The sequence below is a fragment of the Macrotis lagotis genome, chromosome 1, assembly GCF_037893015.1.
Source record: "Macrotis lagotis isolate mMagLag1 chromosome 1, bilby.v1.9.chrom.fasta, whole genome shotgun sequence".
Lineage (NCBI taxonomy): Eukaryota > Metazoa > Chordata > Mammalia > Peramelemorphia > Peramelidae > Macrotis > Macrotis lagotis.
The window spans coordinates 390,172,081-390,198,218 of NC_133658.1; the positions used below are offsets into that span (position 1 = coordinate 390,172,081).

Here is a 26,138-nt window from a genome sequence, read left to right on the forward strand (position 1 = left end):
TACTGCCAATAACAATGATATGTCTTAGCCTTATAGAACTCATATCTGTTGTTTAATCTCTTAGACTTAGTGATTTCTGCAAAGTATTTTCTTATCTGTTAATTTATGTAGCATGTTACATTATAGTTAAGAAGAGTTGTTTGACTTTTGGTCCTACTTTCCTTGAGGTGGGAATTAAATCTCCATTCTGGGATAGTTTTGGTTGGAGACCAACCAATTTTACATCAAAAGGCACAGCTCAACATCCTTTTTCTTATATTGAACATTGCCTTAAAGAATGGAAAATGACTGCATTTTAACTATCTAGGCAGCTGGGTGGCACAGTGGGTGACAGAGCACTAGATCCAGAATCAGGAATTCTTGAGTTCAAACCTTGTCTTAACTGTGTGGCCCTGGACAAATAATTTAATGTTTGTCTGCCTCAGTTTTCTTATCTGTAAAATGGAGATGATCATAGTACCTATTTCTTAATATAGTGAAGATAAAATATTTGTAAAGCACTTTACAAATCTTAAAGTGCTATATATGCATTTACTCTTATTAACTTTATGCATTATTTATTATTATTATTCAATGATATATTTTGAAAGGGAGTTAATTATCTTTGTCATTTAAATCTGCATATATTTTTCTCCATTTTGTATGGTTAAGTTTCTTGTTTCCAGGAAGTCAGGAACTAATAGCGTCTTGGTTTACTAGTCTTATTTTTGTTCCCACTCTCACAACCAACACTTGATATATACATATATATATATATGCATATATATATACACACATACATCTGTATATGCATGTATATGCATGTACTTGTATGTGTAAGGATATACCTATATACATATACAATATATATATATATATATATATATGGGGGGAGAGAGAGAGAGAGAGAGAGAGAGAGAGAGAGAGAGAGAGAGAGATTCCCATAAGAAAACTCCCTCTACTCATGCAGATAGGCAACAACTTTATGGCTTATAGTCTTAGAAAGTTGCTTGGGAGTGTTAAGCCATTAGATGACTGGTCAAGAATCACATGACTAGAGATAGGACTTGATTCCTTGGTCTTCTTGAAGTTGGTTTCCTTTTCATTGTACCATGTTGCCTCTTTATATCTATCTATTTATCTATCTATCTATCTATCTATCTATAGTTCTTTACACATCATTTTCCATATAGTATTTGGTTGGTGTAACAATCCTGTGGAATAAGTGTTTTACATATATTTTTATTCCCATTTTTGTCATATTGATAGATCTGTGATCTCATTTTGTGGGCTGTCCCTCCAAGAGTTTAGCTCATAACCCATCTACACCTTTCCATCTTGTGTCATTTTTGTCTATGATCCATATATATATATATATATATATATATATATATATATATATATATATATATATATACTACTTTAGTTTCTCTTCATGGATAGGAGTGCCTTCTAGATTTCTTGATACTACATGAATATCAAAGAAGCATATAGACTATCTGTCCATTGTCCCATTCTCATGTTATGACTGCCTTTTCATGACAGTTCACCTCCTTTTCAAGTTGGATATTTCTTTTAATATCTTTTATGACACTCTGGAGGAACATATCTTCTTTGATAATATCCTGTAGACTGTTCACACCTACCATGTTTCTCTGTTGCCTTAGGGTGGCCACAACTTTATATGTGAGGATACTGAATTTCTAGGAGGTTAATTATCCTATTGCTTAGGAAGCAGCAGAGCTGGGATGTAAACTTAGATTTTCTAATTCTTTTCTCTATACCATACTTGCTATTTCTCAGTGTGGGGTTTTGTAATCTGGAAGTTTTTCCTTAATTCCTTGGATTTTGTGACCAAAATGAGTTACTGAGTAAAGGACTCTCAATATTTTGAGAAGGTTCTACAAATGATAAACAAATATACAGAATGGCAGACAAAATGAACCTGAGGGAAAAAAATCTAGTAATGCCCTGAGACTAAGTAAGGTATATAGCAAAATGATTCTAGATCCACTACCAAAAGTTAAGATTAAACAAAGGACCTTAATCTACCCTATATAAGGTGGGATGTGGCAAAAGACCCAGGGACTTTCAAAATATTTTCTATTCTTAATCCAAAAGTATTTTTTAAAAAAACCTTGACTGTTAAAATCTCATCCCTTTACGTTTTGTGTTAGTTTTTGGTCTTTTTTTCTCTTGGCCTCACTCATTCTATTTTATTTCCTTTACTATGGTTCTGGTCCTTTCTTTCTCTCTATGTTTCTGTGGTTCTTTCCTATTTCCCTCCCTTGTTTTCTTCCATTCTATATTACTATCTATGATAGCAGTCCCTCCTTTTTCTTCCTCTCATTAATCTTTTTATATTTTTCATTTCACATCAAGATATCCCAGATTCCTTTAATGTGTCCTTTTTCCTGTAAGCAAACAAAGGTACAATTTCTTCTGTCCATTGAGACCTTATTTGATTTAATCAAGTTTGAAGGAAATGAGTTACCATTCTATGGAATTAATAAGGTCCTTAAGACAGCACTCTTTGCATAAATGGAAAGGACTAAATATTTGTTGCATGAATGAATGGAGGCTTCCATACAGAGTCTGCTAAATCTAGGCAATCTAGGAAGGATAAACTTTGAGCCATCTACTGTCTTACTGTTGAAACAGAAGACAAAATAATTATAGAATCTGAGAGAATCACTGAGACCATGCAATCTCCCATTTCTGAACAAGAATCCCTTCTCTACCATAATGAAAAAATGGTCATCAACTTTTGTTTAAGAGGAAAAATATTAGTCATTTTCCAAGAAATTTTGGTTTTCCAGGGAAGAAGGAATTGAGCCTTCTAGATTTTGGGGGGCGGGGGATTAATTCTGATGCCTTTGTAAAATATAGAAGTGAACCCAAAACAATGGGAAGCTGGAGCCAGGTAGAAAAGTGGTATTTTTAGAAGTTAAATTCTATCACCCAGCTCTTGAATTGATAATTATAGGTAGGTGAAGGTAAGCATTGCTTTCCCTATAATGGGGAAATAACAAATCAAGATTACAGCAGAAGTTTTTGGTTTATATATATCCCTTGGTTTGCTTTCACTCTCTCTTTAAAATATATTTCGACTCTATTTCATGCAGTTGATATAGAACACAACACAAACTACAAACTCTATAACCCATAACATGCTTCATTGTAATCTCCTTGAAGGCAGGGGCCATGCCTTAGTAATCGTTATGGGAATAATAATGACCCCTGTGGCAGAGGGTTATTTCCAGGATTAAATGAGATAAATAAAGTGCTTTGTAAACCTTAAAGCATGATATAAATGTCAATAGCTATTGGTTTATATCTATCTTCATAGATTGGACAGCATGGTAAATTTAACTTAAAGATGTGATTCTTAAGTGATTCTTTCTACAAAGAGCATTCTTCACAAATAATATTTTAAAATTCTTTGGAACAAGTCAAGATCTTAATGTATAAAGAATGCAAACCTCAAAATTAGAGAGTTTGAGTGAAGTCTGGGTAAAGTGAGCTTACATTATCCACATACTTGCTTTATGTATGATCTAATAGAGGGCATCAGTTTCCAGAGTAAATTTTACCATAATATGTGACCATTAATGTTTTCAGAAAACTTAAAACAACTTCCAAACTTGAACACAAAAAAGTAGGTGGCTCATGGAGTTTATAGTCTTTTTTTTTGCTGCCCTCCTCTTACCTTCAGAAATTCTGATGATAAAGAAGATAACTTCCAAACAAGGATTCTGGGATCATTTTATTTGAAGAAAAGTTTCTCCAAAAGAGAATAGAGACTACTGGGCTTGGGGTCATAAATTTGTTGTTATTCAATGGTGTCTGATTCTTCATGACCCCATTTGTTTGTTTGTTTGTTTGTTTTAGCAGATATTAGAGTGATTTGTCTTTACCTTCTCTAGCTTAATCTATAGATAAGGAAACTGAGGTAAACAACTTAAGTGATTTGTTTAGGGTATCACAGCTAGTAAATAATGGCTGAGGCTGGATTTGAATTCCGGAAGATGAATCTTCCTGGTGCCCAGTCTCAGTGGACTGTACCACCTTATTGCCTGGGGTCATGAGACCAGAGTTCAAATCTCATTATAGTGCTGGACCCAGAGTCAGGAAGACTTGAGTTTGAATTTGGCCTCAGACACTTATGGTGTGATCTTGGACATGTTACTTAGTCTCTGCCTCAGTTTCCTCATTTTTAAAATGGGGATAATAATAATACCAGTTTCCCAGAGTTTTGAGAATCAATTAAGATATTTGTAAAGTGCTTCAGAAAACTTAATATGTTAGCTATATCATATGCTAACTCATCATCATCTTCATCAGCCTCACCATTCTCATCCTCATCAGCTTTATCATCATCATCATCATCCCCTTGGGACTCAGTTTCCTTAATTACAAAATGTAAGGATTTGTTGAAATGATCCCCAAAGTCCTTCTATTGTCTTATGATTATGGGAGTGGAAAATAATATACCTCTGTCATTATTTCTACTTCCTACAAAATCAAAAACAGTTGCTCTTCATATAATCTTAGTTTTTTTTTTGCAAGACAAATGGGGTTAAGTGGCTTGCCCAAGGCCACACAGCTAAATAATTATTAAGTGTCTGACACCAGATTTGAACCCAGGTACTCCTGACTCCAAGGCCGGTGCTTTATCCTCTGCGTCACCTAGCCTCCCCATCTTCATATAATCTTGAATCTTTTTTACACTGGGTCTGAGTGGCAATTGTAAATATTATATGTAACCTGTGGAAAACAAGAGGGAGCATAAAGAGCATTGGAAATGGAGTCAGAATCTCCAGATTATAATTCTGGTCCTGTGTGACCTTGACCAAGTTAGTTAGTCCTTGCTCCCACACTCTGTTTCTTCATTTGTAGATTTTTCCTAGATGATTTCTTGGGGATCCTCTAGTTCTAAAATTCCACAAAATTCCACAATCTGCCCCTCTATGTTGGCTAGTGAATGGGATAGCAGTTATTAGGCCTGTAATTCATAGCAGGGGGAGGATCCCCCACTCCACCCCCACCTCATGGTTTCTTCCCAGCTGTGCCTGGAGAAGTTAAACATAATCATTAACCCATAGGTGACCCAAATAGAAATTTCTGTCACAAAGATCGGTTGAGTTCCAGGTATGGCTTCATGGTAATTCTACCATATGTAACCCAGCAATTTGAACCTTCTGTCTGCCTAATGATAATTTTACAATGTAATGGTTGTACTAAATCCTTTCACTTTTGCTCTATAGCCGCTGTTGTGACAAGAAAAGCTGTGGCAACCGAAATGAGACTCCCTCAGATCCAGTGATAATTGACAGGTAGGGGCCACTATTCTTTCCTTGAATCCTTATTCCTCATTATAATGAAACACCTGCCCTATGTCACTAACGGGCAAGGGTTATAGATGTATATGGATGAAATTTGGTTGTTGATAGTGAATTAAGCTGAGCTGTGACTGCAGTTCCCATGAAGGCCATATGGAATGTTATTTGGAGGGAGACCTGTTCCTTGGAGGGCTCTGGTTTTGTGTCTGATTCATACTCTGAAAGGGATTTTTTCCTCCCCTGACTTTCTGTGGTTCAATTCTCATGCTGTGCCAGGAAGCTTCAGAAATAAAATAATAATAGTTTGTGATTTATGAAATGTGGTTGGGTACTTATAAATATTTAACTTTTATTTGAAAAATGTTTGAATCATTATCACTTTTAGCTACAGTAGTTCTGTTGGATGCAATCCATCTACATTTTAAGGTTTTTATTTATGCATAAAAGCAGTTAAAAGAGATCTGTGAACTAAGATCTTCCACTATTATTTTCCTGGTTTGATTGCTACTTTTACTGTATTGTGAGTTGATTAATTCATCCTGCTTGTCTTAATTATTGTGTTTTTAAACAGATCCATATTACTAATCTGACATGACCAAGTAAATCATGGTAGAACAATAAATCTGTTTTAGTTGTATATTGCCATTTCAAGTCACTGTGCTTACACATTATGCAAAGTTGCATTCCAAATATTCATTTTACATTTTAATTATTGAAATTCATTGTACGGAAACATATATGATAAACCATTTATTATGTAGCATTAGTCTTTGAGAGTTAAATGGCCTGGAAGGTTTATGGATTCTGTCAATTGTCAGTGAGGAAGGAGAATGCCTTCTACCAATCCACAAAAAGAACCTTATAAGAGTTTGACTCTCTGTGCCTCCCAAAAGAAAGCATAAAGGCTAATCAAAAATTTTTTTCTGGGTTTTGGCAATTTTTTCAAAGGTAATGCATCACTTTTATATGATTCAAATCTCCTTTGCTGGGTTATTCATCTTTGGAGAGCAATAAAGCAAAGATGATATGTTCTGTACATCAGACTTCATTAACACCTAAGTTGTATCTTTTCCCTTATTGGGTCTAAAAGCCAAATCAAATGTTTATTGCCAAATACATACTTTCAGATTACATCAAAAAGAATTCTTTAACAGAGATCTTCAGTCTATGAAATAATTTCATATTCAGACTTCTAAAATGCATTTTCATTCTTTATAATGTGATATAAAAGTTATACATAGGTGCTACCAACCTGACCACACTACACAAATAATTAAAAGGCCATGTCTATTTAAATGTAAGTATACTCTTCATACTTTTCTGCAAAATGTATAAATCTTTGAGTTAGGCAAACTATGACTATAATACACACATATTCATTATATAGATAGTTCAGTTTTCTTAATTGGTGCTTGGTAAGTTAGCCTTTTTTAAAATAACATTTTTTATGTAAAAAAATAATTTTGATCAAAGAATGAGTTCATATATTAGGCAAAGCCTCAAAATCACCAACATCCTGTTAAGCACACAGTTCAGTTTAGATGATAAAATAAACCTTACCTCACCACCCGCAATGAAACATTTTTTTGCTTGTGAATGGGTTAAGCTTTTAAGTTCTTCATTCGGTTTTAAATTGTGACTCTGATATAGAAGGTTGATATGACTGTGGTTTGAATAACATTTGATTTTGACCTGTTCCTGTGGGTTGCAATGGCATAAGAAACTTGACTCAGCAGTGCCATAATTAGCCCAGCCTGTGTTTTTGAAACAGGATTGTGTTACCTGGATTGCATTAGTACAGCTTCTATTGTTGCCGCTTTGCATCTGTCCCAGTAGGGTACTTAAAACCTTTTCTTGGCTGGGGTAGTTCAAACAATTTAGGCAAAATAAGTATGCACTTTATACTGTTGGTGGCTTTAGTAATATTACTCATGACATTTATCCTTTTCATTTTTTCCCCCTTTGGTTTGGAAAGTAGGAAATTGTGTGTAGGCAGTATCTGTCTCTTAAAAGGAGCGCTTTTAAAACAGCTGAAGCACTAGAATATCTGCACAAGGCCTAACATATGTTTATTTGCCTGCTGTTATCACTTGTGCATGTGAACCATCTTTTTAAGCTACGATACCAATTGATATGCAAAACCCCATTTAGCTATTTTTATTTGCATATGAGTTTTCAGAATTTATTTGTCCTTTGGACTGCCAGAGCTTTAAAAAGCCCTCGTCCTGTCTGTGCTGACATTTGAAACTTCCATTTTTTAACAAGAAGAGAAGAAAATAACAGCAGCAAAGAACTTATACAAGGAAGGGCTAAATAGAAAAGATTTTTCAATTCCATAAAATTGCTGTGAAGGAAAAATATGATGGCAACTGTGTTTGAATTTCATAGTTTCCAATTTGATTCCATATTACAGATTGCATAATATCTATGTTACGTGCTTAGGTTTGATCTGCTTTCAGATTTATGGATGCGAATTCCAGCATATTGTGTAAAATAGGCCATGGGGCCTGCATACATCAGCAATAGTAACTATTTCTACAAGGCATATATAACATGTGCAATAATGAAATTGGGGGTGTGATCAGTTGTTGTGTTGGAATTTAGCACAGTTTTCATGGATACCAATAATTTTCAGCCCCCTCTTCTTGTCCTTTAGATTTTGGAAAAATTTTTTTATTTTTATTACTTGAAAAACTTTACCTGTAGTTATTCAGGAAAACTATTTATTGAGTACTTAGCTTTGTGAACAGATAAAACTATTCTATGGTACAAAATAAGTTATTTCATGACTTAAAACTTAACTATAGTATTTATTGGTAGTAATTTAGGGATAGCATCTAGCTAGATGTAGCTCATCAAAATAAGTGGAATTTTTAAAAAATTAACTTGTCTGGGTTAAGATTAGATGGACAGAAGAAATGGGCTCTTACTTTGTGCTCAAATGTGATTGAATCCAGCACAGTGAGAAAAAGATGTCTTGATAGTTTAAAACAATTACAGGAATTTATTTTGTGTTCCTTGAAGATGGTAATTGTTATAGATGGTTCCAAATATCTAGATTTTGGAGGTTGCTTAGGCATGGCTATGGTTAAATGTGTTAGTCTGAATAGCTGATGACCAGGAGCTAATGACACCATTACAGTTGAGATGATTGGTTATGTGGTAATTATTGTTAAATTTTCAAAAAATATACTTCCTGTTATTAAATTAAGTTCAAGATTGATTTAGCATTCACATAGTAACTGGTATTTGAATTTAAAAGGTTTGCAATAAAATTCTTGTTCAGAAATTGAATAAATTGTAGTTTTATTACCACATTGAATATCCTTGTGTCCTAACCTTTTTCCTTAGAGTTATCTTAGTTCAATAAATAAAACCTCATTAGACTATTCCCATTTCAACGAGTTTATTAAATTTTGCAGGAGTAATTAGCATAAGCTGTGCTAATTTTTCTGGAAGACTAATGAGAGAGGTTCTTAATTAGGTTTGCTTTGTAAGAATCAGAAAAGATGATAATGACAAAAGTCACATAGGGTAGAAGGAAATAGAAGCCCAATTTTATAATTTTTCTAAATCTGTGAAGGAGGCTTCCATTTCTCGTTACATGGAAAACTTTTAAAAAACTTGCTATAAATAAGCATGCTAATAATTATTGAATATGTGGTTAGTTGGCTTAGACATTCATAACCTATTTATGTTAAAAAAAAACCAGCCCCTAATTTTTCTGGAACCTAATTCAGTATACACTAATCTAACATGGTTTTAGATGAATATAGATAAATTTGTAAGCACATTGTAAGCACCCTGAAATAGAGTGTAAAATCTCTTTCATGTAATGAACTCAAATTTCAGATTAGATATGCATAAAATTATAGTAAATCAGGAAGACAGAAATTTCTTGTTTTCTTTTATTTTGGGATTCAATGATATATAATGTACTTTGACCAATGGATAAAGGTTAGAGTGAATTTATTTCTTCATATCTAAATATTATCCTTGATGGGTTGTTACCAAATCAGAATGATGTTCTTTTAAAGAATAGTTAGATTGGTAAATCATATCATTCTTCATCATGTTACTTCTTTCTCATGTGAATTCCATCCCCATCTGGTTCAACTGTAACATAGCTGAATAAAAAAAGAATTACTTGCATGTTTTATATTCCTTATATTTTATATTATATATTTACAAACACACACACACATATATGCATTAGAAAGTGTTAACTTATATACCCATAAAAATTTTCTATTTACTGGTTATAATTCACTTGAATGTCTTCCTATTTATGTTTTTCTTTCTCATTTTTAAGAAATATTTCCTTTGGGGTGGCTAGGTGGTACAGTGGATAGAGCACCAGTCCTGAAGTCAGGAGTACCTGAATTCAAATCCGACCTCAGACACTTAATAATTACCTAGCTGTGTAGCCTTGGGCAAGCCACTTAACCCCATTTGCCTTGCAAAAAACCTAAAAAAAGAGAAACATTTCCTTTGTAGTTTATATTTGACACTCATAGAGTCTTATCTTTGATATAGCCTTAATTGTCACTTGACTTACAGTTACCACACAAATTTTTGTTATCCAAAGAACAGGCATCATTGGATGGAATCCTTGTGTCTTAACATTCAACTAAATTATTTTTCTTTCTCACTTTTGACTTTCTAGAGGATTTCATAAGCTTCTTGCTGGAATTCTCAAATATTCTCCTTATTCATCTCAATTTCATTTACATGTTGATTATTTGGTAGATTATTTGACTATTATTAGAGATTATCAATTAAGAAAACATTGAAGAGATAGTTTGGTTTGCTTATTTCAAAATTAAAGTCATCTCATTCTGCTTCACTGAAAAGGAAGAAAACTTAGTTGAAAATAGGTTTATAAAATTAATTAGTGACCCGATTTATATACTTTGCATTTCTGTGTTAACTTTTGTGTTAAAGCTATTAGGAATCTTCAGTAGAGAGCATTATGATGTTACTATAGGTAGACTTTTCCCTATGTGAAATATTTGGTTTTTTTTGTTTTTTGTTTTTAGTAGAATGTTTCCTTATGCATGTAATGAGAAGAGGGAAGAATATGGAAAGCATTAGGCTTTGGATATGGTTTCACTGCATAAAGAAATACATTTTTCCAAGTGTGTGAAGGCATCTGGGACCCTTTTATCACAAAAGTGGTGATATTGACTAATTTTTTTCATGTATAATCATAGCTAAGTTCCAGGATGCAGTTTGTGTATTTATTTTCTATTTTCTATAAGATTAACTTCCTCAAACAGCTTGAAAAATCTATGCTACTTTTATTAAGGTGTTGGCCAAATAATCAGTTTCTATCTCATCTTGTGGTCTTGTTTTATTATCTTCTCCTAAAATTTGGGAGGTCTTGTTTTAAGTAGGGGTGAATTGTTAAGCTTAATTGACTCATGTGTTATTCATAATGGGAGCATGTAGATGTCAGAAACAGGTATAACTTGAACTGTAAAGATATCTCTGATTAAAATTTCCCAAAGCACTAATAAACCCTTTATACTAACAAGATTTCCTAACCTTTAATGCTCCATGAGAGTGTACAAAGATGATATATACCTTATAAAGTTACCCACAGGCTAGACAATTGGTGTTCTCTTTGCTATTTTGAGATATTTGCATTTTTGAAAAGATAAAAGTCTTGTCTGGACCACTGCTACTGAACATGAATTCAGTGTTGTTTAGTAACCTCTCCATATTTAAACATTTATTTTCTCAGGGGAAATTTTTACATGATCATTAGTAATCGGTTTTATTTGAAAATCTATCCTTCTAAAATCCATCAAATATTAGAAAATATTCTGAGAATGCAAAAGGACTTGTACTTTGGTGCTCAGTAACTATGCTATTAAGACAATAAGCAAATAAGTCTGAATTTTCTTTGCCTATCAGTTATTCCCTAATCTACAACTAGGACACATTAAAATGTATTTCAAATATGCTGACATTATATCATAATGTGAAGTACGTTGACATGGCATAATACTAATGTGGACACTCCATAATGAATAACAGTGGTTTTCCTGTAAAGGAATTATTGGCAACAACTTCCAAGAAATGTATCTAACCCAGCTTCAGAGAAATAGCAGTTGAGTATATGTGATGTAGCATTTCAAATCTTGCTATGAGTTTTTATTTTCTAACCCCATCATCACTTTTCTCTTGTAACAGTTCTGGAAAAGTACAGAAAGTCAGTACAAAGTCTCCTGTGTGTTATATTAGCAACTTTGTGCAGTCAGTTTGTGATCAGAATATATTACTGCATCAAAAATGTTTGCTTTTTCTAAAGGAAGTTACCTAAAATGAGAAGACAAAATTTCTAGACCAACATCTTTAAATCTTTCAAACCCACCACCACCCCCATTCATCTACACCCTACAAAACCTCTTAAATGAGAATCAATTAAAAGGAAACATAATTTTAAAATCCTTTTTGAAGTCTCATATTAAAAAATAAATTTCTTGTCTTTTAAAATTCATATGTACTATGAAATGGGTTGCACATATTTTTTTTCTTTCTCTTTTATGTTCTATGTAATCATATACCACATTGGACAGTATGAAAGTGACCTAAATGCTCCTATTGCAGTCAGTGAAATATGGTGAACAGTACAGTTTTGTCTCTGGTTGGCTTGATGTTTCAAAAGGTGCAGGCAGATGAAGATAAATCTCTTGAACAAACTATTTCTCCAGTTACAAGCCTTTGTCCAGAAGCAAATACAGGTTTTAGAGTTACAGTATCTATTGTAATAGAATTTTAATTGTGCTAACCTAGCTAAACTGTGAAGCTAAAGATGTTTGTATTTTTTGAGTGGGGGCTGGGACGGGTCAGTGGAATTGAGAAGAAAATACAATGCACATGCTCTAGGATGTTGTGTTTTCTTTTATATAAGATATAAATCAAGCTTAATAAACTAATTCTTGAGAGGAAAATGTCACTGGTATTTAATCTATGCCATATATGAGAGTAGTCAGAAGGGCATTTTAGGACTTTTTTTCTTTTGGAAGGTGAAGTGCATGGTTCTAGCTCCAGAAAAGAGAAAAACAACAAAAGTTAAAAGAATCAAGACCCCAAAGCTCACTTTTAATGACAACCAAATGGGCTGGCAAATCACACAACTTTCTCTAACATATCAAACCCCAAGATGTAACTATACCATGTAGCTAACTGTTTGAGTCATACTAGTTTTGTAATAGAATATAAAAGTAATAGTGTTAGCTAACACATCTTTAATAAGATATTGGCCACTGCCCTGCCATATGCTACAGAGCAGGCTCTCACTCTGTGGGGCTTTTGATTCCTCTCAATAAGATTATTTCAAATACTCTAATCCTGAATCATTGACATGAATACAAAAGCCTAGTGACATCTAATAGATGCCTCTTAGCTTTGCTTTTTCCTCTTGTTCCTCTCCTTTTTCTTCTCTTTTTACCTGACAAAAAGCTTACAGACACTTGGGCTCTGTCTCTCAGTAGCAGCATGGGGGGCTCCTCATGAAATATAAAGGAGGAAAAAGGACTGACACAGGGCTGATAAGCTACAGAGTAAAGGACCATAGATTAAAAGTAAATGCCAGTAAATCCTACCCAGTACACTCACTTGTTCTTTTATTGTTTTCTTTAACACTTTCAGCACCATTGAGGGGAGGGGGAGAGAGAGAGGGAAAAAGGGGGAAATGAGAGAGAGAGAGAGAGAGAGAGAGAGAGAGAGAGAGAGAGAGAGAGAGAGGCAACCCTAAACTCAGGCATTATAATTAGAACTGATATCAAACACTATATAATATTTTATAGGCTCTCAAATTTTAATTTTTGCTAAAGTTTTTTTTTTTTAATTATTGTCCAGAAATACCTTTTAAAACATTCCCTGTACCGCTCTGTCTTCATTCCAAAAGATTTGTCAGGAACTTTTTTGTTCATGTGGAATGTTTAATTGACTGAATATCTATAGTGTTTTTCATCTTTTTTGGGGGAAAAAACCCTTTTTTATACCAACTGACAGATTTTTTCCACTCTTACTGTGGAGGAAAATTTCTTTTTAAAATGATTCATTGAAAAATAATCAAAATGGAAGCTCAGGGTGATTGTGAGAAATTAGTTGCCTGTCTTTGGTAGGATCTCTGACTGCTAGCTTGTGAAAGTTATAGCTTCAAGGCACCAATGAGCTCATCCCAGGCCAGACTTTTTGGTCTGTAACAAACATCCCCCCCCACTTCAATTTATACTGTGAAAAGATGATCCTGGAAGCTTGCTGTACAGTTGAATGCCTTCACTAGAGGTTATTTTTTTTCTTTTTAAGTCCAAAGAATCATGATTTGACTAATGTCTTTTACTTGGCCAGATATCAGAAAATATAGTCATTTTCATTCAATATGCCTATATTTTACAGTTGAAAATTCAGGGCTTTTTCCTTTTTCCATTATTCCTCCAGCTAGTTAGGGGTTTAGTCTATTAGGAATTTTCAGGAATGTAGAGTTTCAGTTAGGAGTTTTTAGTGCACATAGCCTCACTATTTTCCCAGAAGGAATCATATTTAAACTCTGTTCCTGATTCAAATATGGCAGAAAATTTTCATAGAAAGGGAGAAATGAATGGTCTATGTTCATAGAAATGTTTTTGCTTTAGAAAAAAGAAAATATGATTGGGAGTTAAAAGAGCTATCTTTGGAGCTATTAAGTTCAGTCATAAGAGAAGAAAAATTTGTTTGGCATAGTCTACCTTTCTCTATACAACTCTGTTGATATTCCAATTCCAGATTCTAATCTTGGAATAATATGAAAAAAATATTTCCTAGTACTTATAACAGTGAAGATAGAAGAATATTTTTTGAGATTCTGTTATACATTGATTAAATGTTAGTATCTGGATTCTAGTCAATGAACATCTTTAAAAGAAACAAGAAAGAAATGTATGAATGCAATAATACAAAGGTATTGAAATGTTGTGAGGCAGCATGTGATAGAGGACTGGTCTTGTAGTCAGGGAAATTTTACTATCGTGGAAAGAGCCCTGGATTTAGAGTCAGAGGAATCAAGTTTAAAATCTAGCTCTTCTCCTTAATAGCTATGTAACCTGGGCAAGTCATTTAACCTTTATAGGCCTTAGTTTCCCCATCTGTAAAATAAAGGAGAGTGGATTAGATGATAGATTAGATGATATTCAGGATCCTTAATCCTGTCCCTGACAGTATGACAATGAACAATTATGTTACCAACCTTGGTGTCCTAGACAGCTCTCTAAAACTAGTATAAGTTGCTTATAGAACTGGAAGGAATTTCCATACAGGGATGTCCCCACAACAATTCCACCCTCCAATTATTTTTTTTTGAAGAGTGCTTTGATTTCACAAAATTTTTCATAGGGAAAACTGAATTGAGTATGATTCATATCACTCTTTGGTAGAAGAGGAAACAGGATCGTGGATGAAGCACTAAATTCATAGAGTAGCAACAGAGTCAGGATTAGAACTTGGGTCAATAGACTCTCATCTGGGATTTTTGTCACTACAGCTTGTTGCCTCCTGTACCCTATGGAATCATGCTTTCTATGCATTCTTGCATAAATTGACATATCTTAATTTCTTAAATTTATATTTTGTTTATTTATCCTTTTAAAAAATTTAGTATTTTTATTTTATTTTTATTTATTTTTAATTTATTTTTGGCAATGGGGTTAAAGTGATTGCCCAAGGTCATGCAGCTAGGCAATTCTTAAGTGTCTGAGGACAGATTTGAACTCAGGTACTCCTCACTCCAGGGCTGGTGCTCTATCCACCTATCTGCCCTAAAAATTTAGTATTTTCTATAAATTTGTTTGAATTCATATAGATGTCAGAAGACATATTGAATTTGTATTATTTTTTCACTGAGCTAAGTCGGTGGGTCATTTGTGCATCTTGACATGAAAAATGTGGTTGTTTGAAGGGAGAGGTTTTTCTACTTATAACACATTGTTCTTATGAGTCTTGCCTCAGTTTCTTTATCTGTAAAATGAGAGTTAGCAACAATCACAACCTTTATTATTCTTTCTGTCTGACTTGCTCCTGTTAAATATATTCTTTATCCTTGCAATGACCACTCAGTTATCCTAGTCATCACCCCTATCTCAGTGTTTCTTTCAGAGTCTCAATAGGTTCAACACTTAGGATTTTAGATACTTACCCCTTACCCTCTTGTCTTATTACTGTTCACATTTTGTCTTACATTCTGTCAATCCTCAATTTCTGTCAATGCCTCCTCCATCCCCTGCCTGTTTTGTTCTAATCCTGTATTGTTGGAGGAAGGCACAAAATCACTTTGGTACCCTATAAATTTATGCTACTTAATCTCAATTGTGCCACTATTTGCACAGTAATTTTTTTTTATCCACCCCACCTCCCCCAGAGACCATCACACTTTCCAAAGACTGTCACTAATTCTTTTTGTTGTCTCTCCTCAAGTTTTTTTTTTAGATTTTTCAAGGCAATGGGGTTAAGTGGCTTGCCCACGGCCACACAACTAGGTAATTATTAAGTGTCTGAGGCCATATTTGAATCTCCTCAAGTTTTAATACCATCTCCAATTCCCATTTCTCAGCAGGTAGAGACCATAAGTTGTGAGCATCCTTGTCTCTCCTTTTTTTAATATTTTAATATCTTGTCATCAAGTTTCAACATATCACTTGCCCTTTCCTCCTTTGCTTCTGTCACATAAAATGAGGAAGCTAACAAAGCTATGCTTACAATACTCATCCTTCTAGAAGACTCATAACCTTCATCCTCACTATCTTTATTCTGTTTGCCCAATTTTTCTTTCCTAGTCTTTCTCTGAGTTTTCTGCCTTGCTCATATTCATTTCTTTTTAATATCTCCCAATCCCAATCTTACTCCTTTCTTCTGATGCCAACAAATATGCTTAGTTTCCCCCCATCCTTAAACAACCTTCATTTGACTATGCTTGTAGTCTAAAGTGACTGTCCTTTCTTTCAACTCCCCTTTCACTGCTAAGCTTCTATAAAGAACTGTTTACACTTACTGCTTCCACTTCCTTACCACCCACTCAGTCTTCAGTTCTTTGAGGTTTGGCTCCTGATATCACCATTTTAGTGAAACTATTTGTTTGAATCCTTTCTTAATGGATTAATCTGATTTTTTTCTTTTCTTTTTTTTGACTTTTCTGCATGCTTCAAGATTCTTTCTTCTTCCTTGTTATTGTTATTGGAGGTGTAGTTGGTGGTGGTGGTAGTGGTGATGGTCTGTGTGTGTGTGTGTGGTTGTGTGTGTGTGCGTGTATCTGTGCATGTGTGCCTGCACAATATGGTTCTCTCTATTGGTTCCTCCTTTTACTTTGCTGGATTAACAACTAACTCCCCTGTCCTTTTAATCATTGAAGTGGGTATCATGAGTCCTTTTCCTTTGTACATTTTCCCTTAATGATCTAATTTGTTCAAATCTCCATGCAACTGACCCTCATATCTCTATGTCCAGTTCCACTTCTTTCTTAAAACTCAATTCTGCACCTCCAAATGCCTACCATATAAATCTCCTACTGGATTTCATGCCAGCAAACTCGACATGTCTAAAAGTGATCTCATCTTCCCCTAAAATCATACTTCTTCCAGACTTGTTTATCTCTGTTGATGGCACTTCTAACTTCCCAATCAATCAATCAATCAACTGACATTTTTAGTAAATGCTTACTCTGCATTACCTGAATTTGTTCCCTCAGAATTATGTTTGATTTCTACCCTTACATCAGATCAGTGGCCAAGTTATGTCCATTCTACTTCTATTTTTCACAAGTATATCCTTCTTTCCACTCATGATCATCACCTTAGTTTGGTTCTCACCATCTAGAAAAGATGATTAATAATGAAGGTTGTTCTTGCCACCAATCCCAGAATGCTAATAAATTCTTTACCTATTCAAGAAAATTCTTGTGAGGTGTGGGTATTCATGATCATGATACTCTCCTTCTCAAAGACCTTGAATGGCTCTCTGTTGCCTCTCAGATAAAAGGCAAATTCTTAAGTTTGGCTTTTTAGATTTTCTGCCATCTGGTTACAATCTTTCTCTCCAGTCTTATTTTACTTACCTTTCCATTCACCTGTTCTCCATTCTGGACAAAGTGGAAATACTTCTGTACCCACCCTGAACTGGTCATGATCTCTGTACATTTTCCAAAGCTGACCTGCATGTTTGGAATACACTCCATCTTTGATTTTTCACAGTTTTATCTTTCTTCAAGGCTTATTTTAAGTTCTGTCTCTTTCATGAACTCTTCCTGAAATCCTTCAGCTGTTAAGTTTTCTTTCCTCACAAAGTCTTCTCACACTTTGTGTGATCTCTTCTTTAGTTTTTCCTCTTTCTACTTGCTATTATACTATTCATAATGCATTCCTCTGGTAAAATGTAAGCTTCTTGGAATCAGGGACCTTATCCACCCCCCCCCCAATTGTTGCTAACTTTTATGTTTCAAGAACCTGGGAGGAATTAATGAATATTTTTCAGGCTTGAATTTGTTGTTATTGAATTGTAAACTTTTATGAAGTGCCTGCTGTATGTAGGGCATTTGGATTTATAAAATATTAAATCAAGATTTAATCCATGCCCTCTTAGCTTGGAGTTTAGATTCTAGGAATAATACTTTCACTACCTCTCTTACATGGGGGTTATGGGGAAAATACTTTTCAAGTTTCAAAGCATTTCTATAAATGAAAGATATTCTCTGATTCTAAGATTCATCATCTGAAGAATGAATACTGAGGTCATTTTCTAGCATGAAATTCTATTGATTGGAATAAACCACATTGCTGAGTAAATTGAGGCAAAAAGATGTCTTATTATGGCCTGAGGACTCAATCTAGGAAGTTTGCTGCAATTTTGTTAATTATATTTTCCAGCTATTGATATGCTTTTATCACAACTACGCAGTAAATAAATGTGAAAGGACACCATTTTTTGATAAATAGAAATCTTTTTGTAGGAAATGGTAAAGCACTGAATTTATTACACTTAAAAATGGCAATCCCCATATGATTATAGTGCAGTTCTTCTCATTGCTTAGCTAGTTAATTGATCAAGTAAATCATGGTGCAGACATGTAAGTGAAAATCTCTGTTGACATTCTCATCTACACTTTCATGCACAGATTCTATTATTAACTAATATTGCTATTACCCACAGTGATACAACTTAAAAAAATACCCTCATCCATGGCACTTGTGAAGATATAGGAGAATTTTGGGAATGCCTTGGTTTTTCCATAGCAACTCAGTTATCTCCCATTATTCTGTCAAATGTGAAACAACTTTCAGACTAGCATATATCAAAGCAAGCTTTTGTTTTACCCAATCTGCAAGAGCCTTAAGAACTCAGCATTTTACCTCTCCCAAGCAGGTATTATATTGATGTGCAGCTTTGGTGACTGAAGGGTTAATGAATTGCCACCTCCTCCCAGAAATCCCATCATGTGCCTGGTTGACTCTGAAAGAAGGGGCTTGAAGTTGCCTACGGGGCATCCCTTTTCCCAGCTTCTTCTTAGGCCACCTGGGCAGATGAGATCCTCACTAGCATGTCCCTAGGACACAAAATCCAATCAGGAGCTGCCTCTTCTGGTCTCAGTGACCTGCTTGCTTGGAAAAGGAGGAGAAACAGAGGGGAGCTAATATTTGATAGGCTACATCTTCTGGCTTTAGGGGGCTCCTGTATCTGCTCGAGGAAGGAAGCTCTTCCTTCATTTCCAAGATAAGGTGTCATTCATGAGAGTCATGTGCTGAACTAATCAGGTTAATTGAGAGGCACTGAATAGTCCTCATTGAGCTGATCTCTTCTTCCTGTTAAATGCAGATAGCACAGACTGGGAGATTTCACATCTTGTAGCTTTTTCCATATAGCATATACAATCTGCAAACCAGCAAGGCGCTTAGTTGAGCTGACTGTCATTAGGGCTATTTGAAGCCTGGATTTTTCTTGTATAATAAACAGCATAGCATTTTTAAAGTCGTCCCCCCCCCAAATACATTTAAGCATATGACTCATGTGACATGTTCTAAAAGTTTTTTTTTTAAGTAAATTTAGCATGCTAGATCTGCTGGGAAAATTTTATTTAAGAATTCAAAGACTTGGTTTGGAGATTGCTGCTTAATTTTTTAATGTCTTGTGTAGCATCAGAGACAAGTAGGTCCTCCAATTATTATCAATATCAAGATGCTACTAAGTGGTGTACTCCTCAGTAATTTTATTTCTGACCTCTATGTGTCATTTTGGAAAACAAGAAATGTTTCTCTTCTTGGAGAAGAAAAGAGTAGGTTTAACTTAATTCTGAAGGCAGAAAGTTGTTCCTCTCCTTTCTCCAATTCAAACTGATTTGTTATAGTTTAATTTAAAAACTATCCTCTTCTATTTCCCCCCTCTCAATTCCCCTTTCCTTGGAAGTTTTGGGAATGACTTTAATTATCTCTGCAATCACATTCTCATTGCTGCCCCTGTGAAAGTGTGTAGTCATGGATTGCTAGGATTATTTTCTTTAGCACTTGGGGATAGAGAAACTGGTTGTTTCAAAATGAGAACCAGCTGGCTTCTCAAAGCTGTCATTTAATGGGGAGCCACTTTTATACACAAAGCCTTAGCCTAGGTTAGTCATTAAGTCAAACCCCAAATCAGCAGTGTTTGGTCTATCACCCTTTATTATATGCTGAGCTAGGGGTGATTTTGTGGATGTAACAGAAATTGAATCTTTAGTTTTGCTATGTGACTAAGCTCTAGCTTTAGGAGGTAGCTGTAATAAACCAAGTACACCATTCCCCTCTCAGTATGACATTTTATTGACTTGCATTCCCCAAATTCAGAAAATAAAATTAAACCTATGCTTTGGCATAATGCTACAGTTGACATGTACATTAGATAGCTTAAGGGTATCTATCTACACACATATACACAAGATGCTGATTAGAGTCATAGAACCAATGAGAGTTCAGAGATAATTTACTATCAAACATTTTTTATGATATGTTGTAAGATATACCATATAACATATAGATATGCACATCCCTCTCTATATATAAATTTGCTAATTTTCTAGTTTCTGGAAATTGAGTTACTGTCATACCCAGTTAATTCTGAATATTTCTAAATTCAATTCAAAAATGGGAAGCACACCTTCATTCAGTAGATAAGTCTGTGAAAATATATGTAATACTTTGGAGGCATTATGTCACAGAGAACCTATATGGCAAAAAAAGAGACTCAAAGAAACACAAATCCAGGGTAATAGTTATTTGGAAGATTTGGTTTTAGAATCTAGCTTTTATTTTTTTAAAGAACATTAATTGTTAAAAATCCTAAATTAAATTGGTGCCTTTCATATGTAATATCAATTTCTAAGAAGATAGGGGTAGGGGACTGTACTGAATTTAAAGAAATCTTATTGCACATATGTGAAGATTTGTTTTACTTTAATTAATATAAAATACCTTGATAAAAGTATAGAATATGACATGCTTTTTATTACAATGTTAACATTCTACTAAATATAATAAAATTAAGTTTAAAAATAAATGTTAAAAATCACAATGTGCTATTGTAGGTTCTGGAGTTACTATTAAAACAAAATAGTCAGTCATGAAAGTATATACATATATACGTATGTACTAAATATGCATATCTTTTTCCTTTTCATTTGTTTTTATGTTTCTATGTTGAAAATGTTGCTGAGCAATATTATATCTAATCATTTTTTGTTTTATAAACAATTTTTAAAGTCTTTATTGCTACAAATTCTATTTCTAAAGTGTATAAGGTATATATATATATATATATATATATATATAAAGATTTCTTTTTATTTATTAAAAACAAATAACAGTTATATTTCTAGTCACTCAAATTTGGACTGAATTTTACTTCCTGTTTCAAAGGTCAAGGCAAGCTGACCTCAACAGCAGTGTGGAGACTGCTGAATTATTCATATCATTGACTTTGTGTCAGCTTCCACATTTGTGGAGAGGGATGTTTTATTCATTTATCTCATTTAGGGTTCTTCTCTGCACCTGTTTCTACCATTAAGTACCCTGTAATTTGCATTTGATGCTAATTTAGTTTCATATCAGCCTGGTCCCCCCTTGTTAATTTAATTTTCTAAGACCCTTTTCATTACAGTAGAAATGTTTTCCTCTTTAAAGCAAACATCTATACAAGTAATTGTATAAACTGCCTTTTAAATAATATCTTTTAGAAGATTCCATCGTTTAATTCCTTAATTCCTATAATTAGCTATGGTTTGATTAATGTTTCAAAGGGTTAAATTAAAATGCAGAGTTACTCAAATGCCGACTTGAATAATTCTTTGCCCACAATAGCTTTTGCATTCTTCTATTTATTCTTATAATTCTCAAAACAGTATGCCTTAACAGCAGTAATTTTCTTTATTTAGTGATTTGTTTGGTTTGTTAATAGTTGTTGTTTTTCAAATCACCAGATTCTCAATATTATTTGTGACATATTAATTTTTCTTTTCTTCAAATAACATAGATAATGAGATTTAAGAAAGTGCTTTCTAAAAATGACTTGAAATACCCAAAATATCAATCCAAAGTTTAAAAATTGTGACATTCTGAAAATTTCATAAAAGTCTTGTATAGTGTTACTCATAAAGCAATGACTTGCAGGATTTTAACTTTTGATTGATGAGGGGGTATAGACTCCATTTCTAAGAATATTTCTAGTTTTTGAGTTTTGAATTATTTAGCCATATTCATATTTACTAATTCTTGTCTCTTGATAGCTTTCATACATCAGGTAGGGGAGAGCTTGCTACCTCCCTAATCATCAGAGTTTAGCAAATTTTCATTGTATTACCTTCCCTATGACTAAGGCTTACCATTTCCTACTTTCTATAGTCTAGAAATTAAGGTTGGTTGGTTGGAAAGCTCTCTAAATTGAAGATTGTATTGACAATTTTTGCCATTTGGGGAATGAGATAGTGGTATAGCCATTTGAATGGCAACAGCAGAGTTACCCTAAATGTCTAGCATTTCCCCTTGACTTTATGTCAGACTTTTTTTGCCCTCAAGAATAGGAGTTTTTGCCCTGTTCCATCCTTTTCAAGATATTTGGGATAGATGTTTGACAAAGTTGTATTCCTTCCCTGTATCTCTGCTGCTTCAGGAATTTTTAAATATAAGATGACTACTAGATTTACCTACAGAAAACATCAAATCTAATGGAACAAAGATGTTTTTTAAAAAATAGCACAAGTTCTAAAGTTAAGCCTCCCCCCATTTCATTGGGTTCATTTTTCTAAGGTTAATAAATGGTAGAATGATTTTCATTTTCAATATAGCAAATTTCTAGATTTTGTGGCAATACACTGGAGTTCAGATATTGCCTCCCCTGCAGCTTAAGTAGAAAATTACTCTTGAAAACTCCCATAGAACAATCGACTTCTTTAAATATAGAGTGGATTCTCCTCTGCTTGGCATGGATTGGATAACTTTTTGAGAGTATCCTAGTTATATCAGATTTTTGGGGGGATTAGGAGTATAAGCTTGAAAATATGAGCTAGGGTAGTAAGGTCAAACTCAAATCAAAATGGAATCTTAGCTGCATGTTAACTTAGGAAACTACAAATTAACATTGTTATATTGTATTTTTAAATTTGCTTTGTTAAATATTTTCCAATTACATTTTAATCTCTTTCTGACTTTGTGTTGCTAGGACCTAAAACAGTGCCTTGGAACTTAAGAATTTCACATGTTAGGGAATCAAGAAATTTGACTGGATCATATAAAGGTGTCTCTAGCACTGGAATTCATCTATGTGCTTTGCCTGTGGTCACATGTATAGTTAAATGACAGAGCTGGAGTTTAAAAATCAGGTCTTCTGAGAGCTCATTGGATTTAGCATTAATGAATACTATGGAAAACTAGCCTAACCCTTTCATTTTATATGAGAAAATTAAAGTTACAATTTTTACACAATTATCTCTAATTTAGAAATGAGAAAATTGAAGGAGTATGATAGTTGTATGTGGAGTGGTCAGGAAAAATTATATCTAGTTTTTATTTTTGTCATTATTTTAATGCCTTAACTATTCTATTAAGATGAAATTTGTTGGGGATTAGTGCCAAAATATCTATTGACTAATGAGTCAGAAAAACTAGGTACAAATCCAATTTCTCACATATAATTAGTAGTGTGACCCTGGGCCTTAGTGTCTTCATATGTAAACTGAGGGAGTTGGATTCCATGGTCTCTAAGGTCACTTCCATATCTAGATCTATGATTCTTCTTCACTTATGGTCAGCTCTCAGTTCAGTTTTACACTGAAATCCTATTCTGATAACTCATTGTGCAATGGGTGTATCCCTGTGTTCTCAAAGGCTATATTAACAGAATTCACCCTCTGGAGAGTCTTCCTTATTGTAAAAACTCTGAATAGAGACCTAGCACTGGACTCTGTGTCTTCTGCCTGAGGGTTGTCTCTCTCAGGGTACTCAGGGTGATGAACTATTCATACACTAATTTACAGAGATCCTTGACTAAGACAGAGGAATTGTGATGCATGGTTGCCTTACCCCTTCATGTCCACACCAAGAAAATCATAGAACCTCAAAGTAAATAACATTTAACCATGACTAATTAATGTCCAGCATTTAGGAAAGCTATCTCATAAGTTGTTTCCATCTAGGCTTGTGATACTTTCATCAGTATAGATAGCTCCTTGGGGATCAAACTCCTCAAGACCAGACATCATTCTTCAAGAAATTTGTCAGGAGCACTGAGAGGTCAAACAGCTTGGCTAAAGTCACACAGTCATTCTGTATAAGAAGTAAGTCTTGGACCCAAAACTTTTTGACACTGTGGTTGCCTTTTTATGCCCTTTGACATAGTGATTCTCCTGTCTAATAAAGGTCTCATGGTGCAATGCCCAATCTGAGCTTTGAATCTAATAATAACATTATTGCTTTTGAGTAATTTCAGTCTGCCTAACTCTTTGTGACCCCATTTGGGGTTTTCTTGTCAGCGATTTCTGGTGTAATTTTTCATTTTTCACTCTCTCTCCAGCTCATTTTACAGATGAGGAAACTGAGGTAAACAGGGCTTAGTGACTTGCCTAGGGTCACACAGCTAGCAAGTGTCTGAGGCCAGATTTGAACTTAGGAAGATGAGTTTTTCTGACTCCAGACAGGGTCATCTAGATGCTATGTCTGCTTTTGCTTCCTCAACTGCAACAATAATAGGACCTTCTTCCCAGTATTCTTGTGAGGATCAAGAGATAATAGGGATACTTAATAAATTCTTGATTCATTCCCGTTGTCTGTTCTCTCTCCCCTGTACCCTGAAATTCAGTTGAAACACAAGAAAATGCTTCTCTTCAAGATACTTTTACTTAATTAGTATCTTTCCTGATTAACCACTAAATTGAATTGTTCTTACCTGAAAAGTATTTTTTAATTTTATAGATATTATTAGACACTTTAGGATACTAGCCTATTACCAATCATTTGCTATAATATATATTGTATTAACATAAATAATAGCCTTGTGGATTAATTTAGCAGTTTATAATATGCTTAAGCAACCTTCAGACTCCAACTTTCAATTTTTTTTCACCTCTAGTGATTATACAAAACATATAATGGAGGACATAAAATTAACTTAGATTTATTGTTACTAATCTATTTTCAATGGTGGTTGACTCCTAGAAAGGTGACTTCATGTATACTATAAGGCTAATTGATTCATTTTATTATATAGATTTGGTAAGACAGAAGAAAAAAAAGCATGGATTTGTAACATATATAAGACCTATTTTGAATAGACAAATAAGAATATATAAATGAGATATTGAATTCCCTCAAAGTCAATCATGGATACCCCACTTAGTATGTCAAGAAGTCTTAACAGAATTCCTTAAAAGAATTCTTAAAGGTTCACCTTCTGGATTGGTCAATGTAGATCTTGGTCAGTGATCAGATATGGCCATACTATATATATATATATATATCCTCATACTATATATATATCCTCATATATCATATATATGATATATAATGACTCTGTGCTTGTAAAGTTTATATTCTTGGAAACTAGACAGTTCAGGATACAGTTAGTTAGAATTATGAAATGATTATATATGATAGTAAATGGCATTTCAGAAGCAAAGCCTTAACAAATGGAATCTCAGAATTTGAGATGCAAAGGACCTGAGTGGAGACATTGTTTTTTTTTTTTTTGGTTGAAATAAAGAAATTAGAAGATGAAGCATTGATGGAATGGAAAGATAATTGATTTTTTTCTCCACTTGAAATTCCTTCTACTTATACCCATATAAAGACTCTCACTGTAACGTTACATTTTTTTCGAATTCCTGAAGAGGTAAAATGTGGGTTCAGAGCTAGTAACTCTGTGAGGGTTCCAGGTGCAGAACTGGAATTCTTAGGATTTCCTGTTTTTGGTTGTTTCCCTCCATTTTTTATTTTATGCCCAATAAACTTTTAAGCTGATTTGAGTGCTGAGACAAGTCAAACCAACTAGCTGGCTAATATATAAGACATGAATTCTATAGTAATGCCCTTTAAATACCAAATGAAATAGGACTAACCATTAAAAAAAATCCATATGCCCATGGAATTTTAATTTAAGTTTATATTAGCAATAATGACCTTTGTTCAGGGAATTCCATGACGATTAATGACCAACAAGAGGTCACTGGCCCCATGTTACTTTGTGCCAGCAATTTTTCCCAATGCAGAATAGAACTGGCCATTTATCCCAAGGAAATGCTCTGAGCAAAAGGTCCTTATCCTTCCAATA

At 34.0% G+C, this 26,138-nt stretch overlaps 1 protein-coding gene across 7 annotated transcripts in view; it reads left to right on the plus strand.

Moving 5' to 3' along the window:
* Positions 1–26,138, plus strand: part of EBF1 (EBF transcription factor 1) — a 453,042-nt gene that overhangs the window by 34,940 nt on the left and 391,964 nt on the right. For all 7 annotated transcript variants that reach the window (XM_074212516.1, XM_074212518.1, XM_074212517.1 and 4 more), the window contains exon 6: positions 5,247–5,315. In XM_074212516.1, coding sequence (XP_074068617.1) covers positions 5,247–5,315 — 69 coding nt within the window. The remainder of the gene's footprint in view (positions 1–5,246; positions 5,316–26,138) is intronic.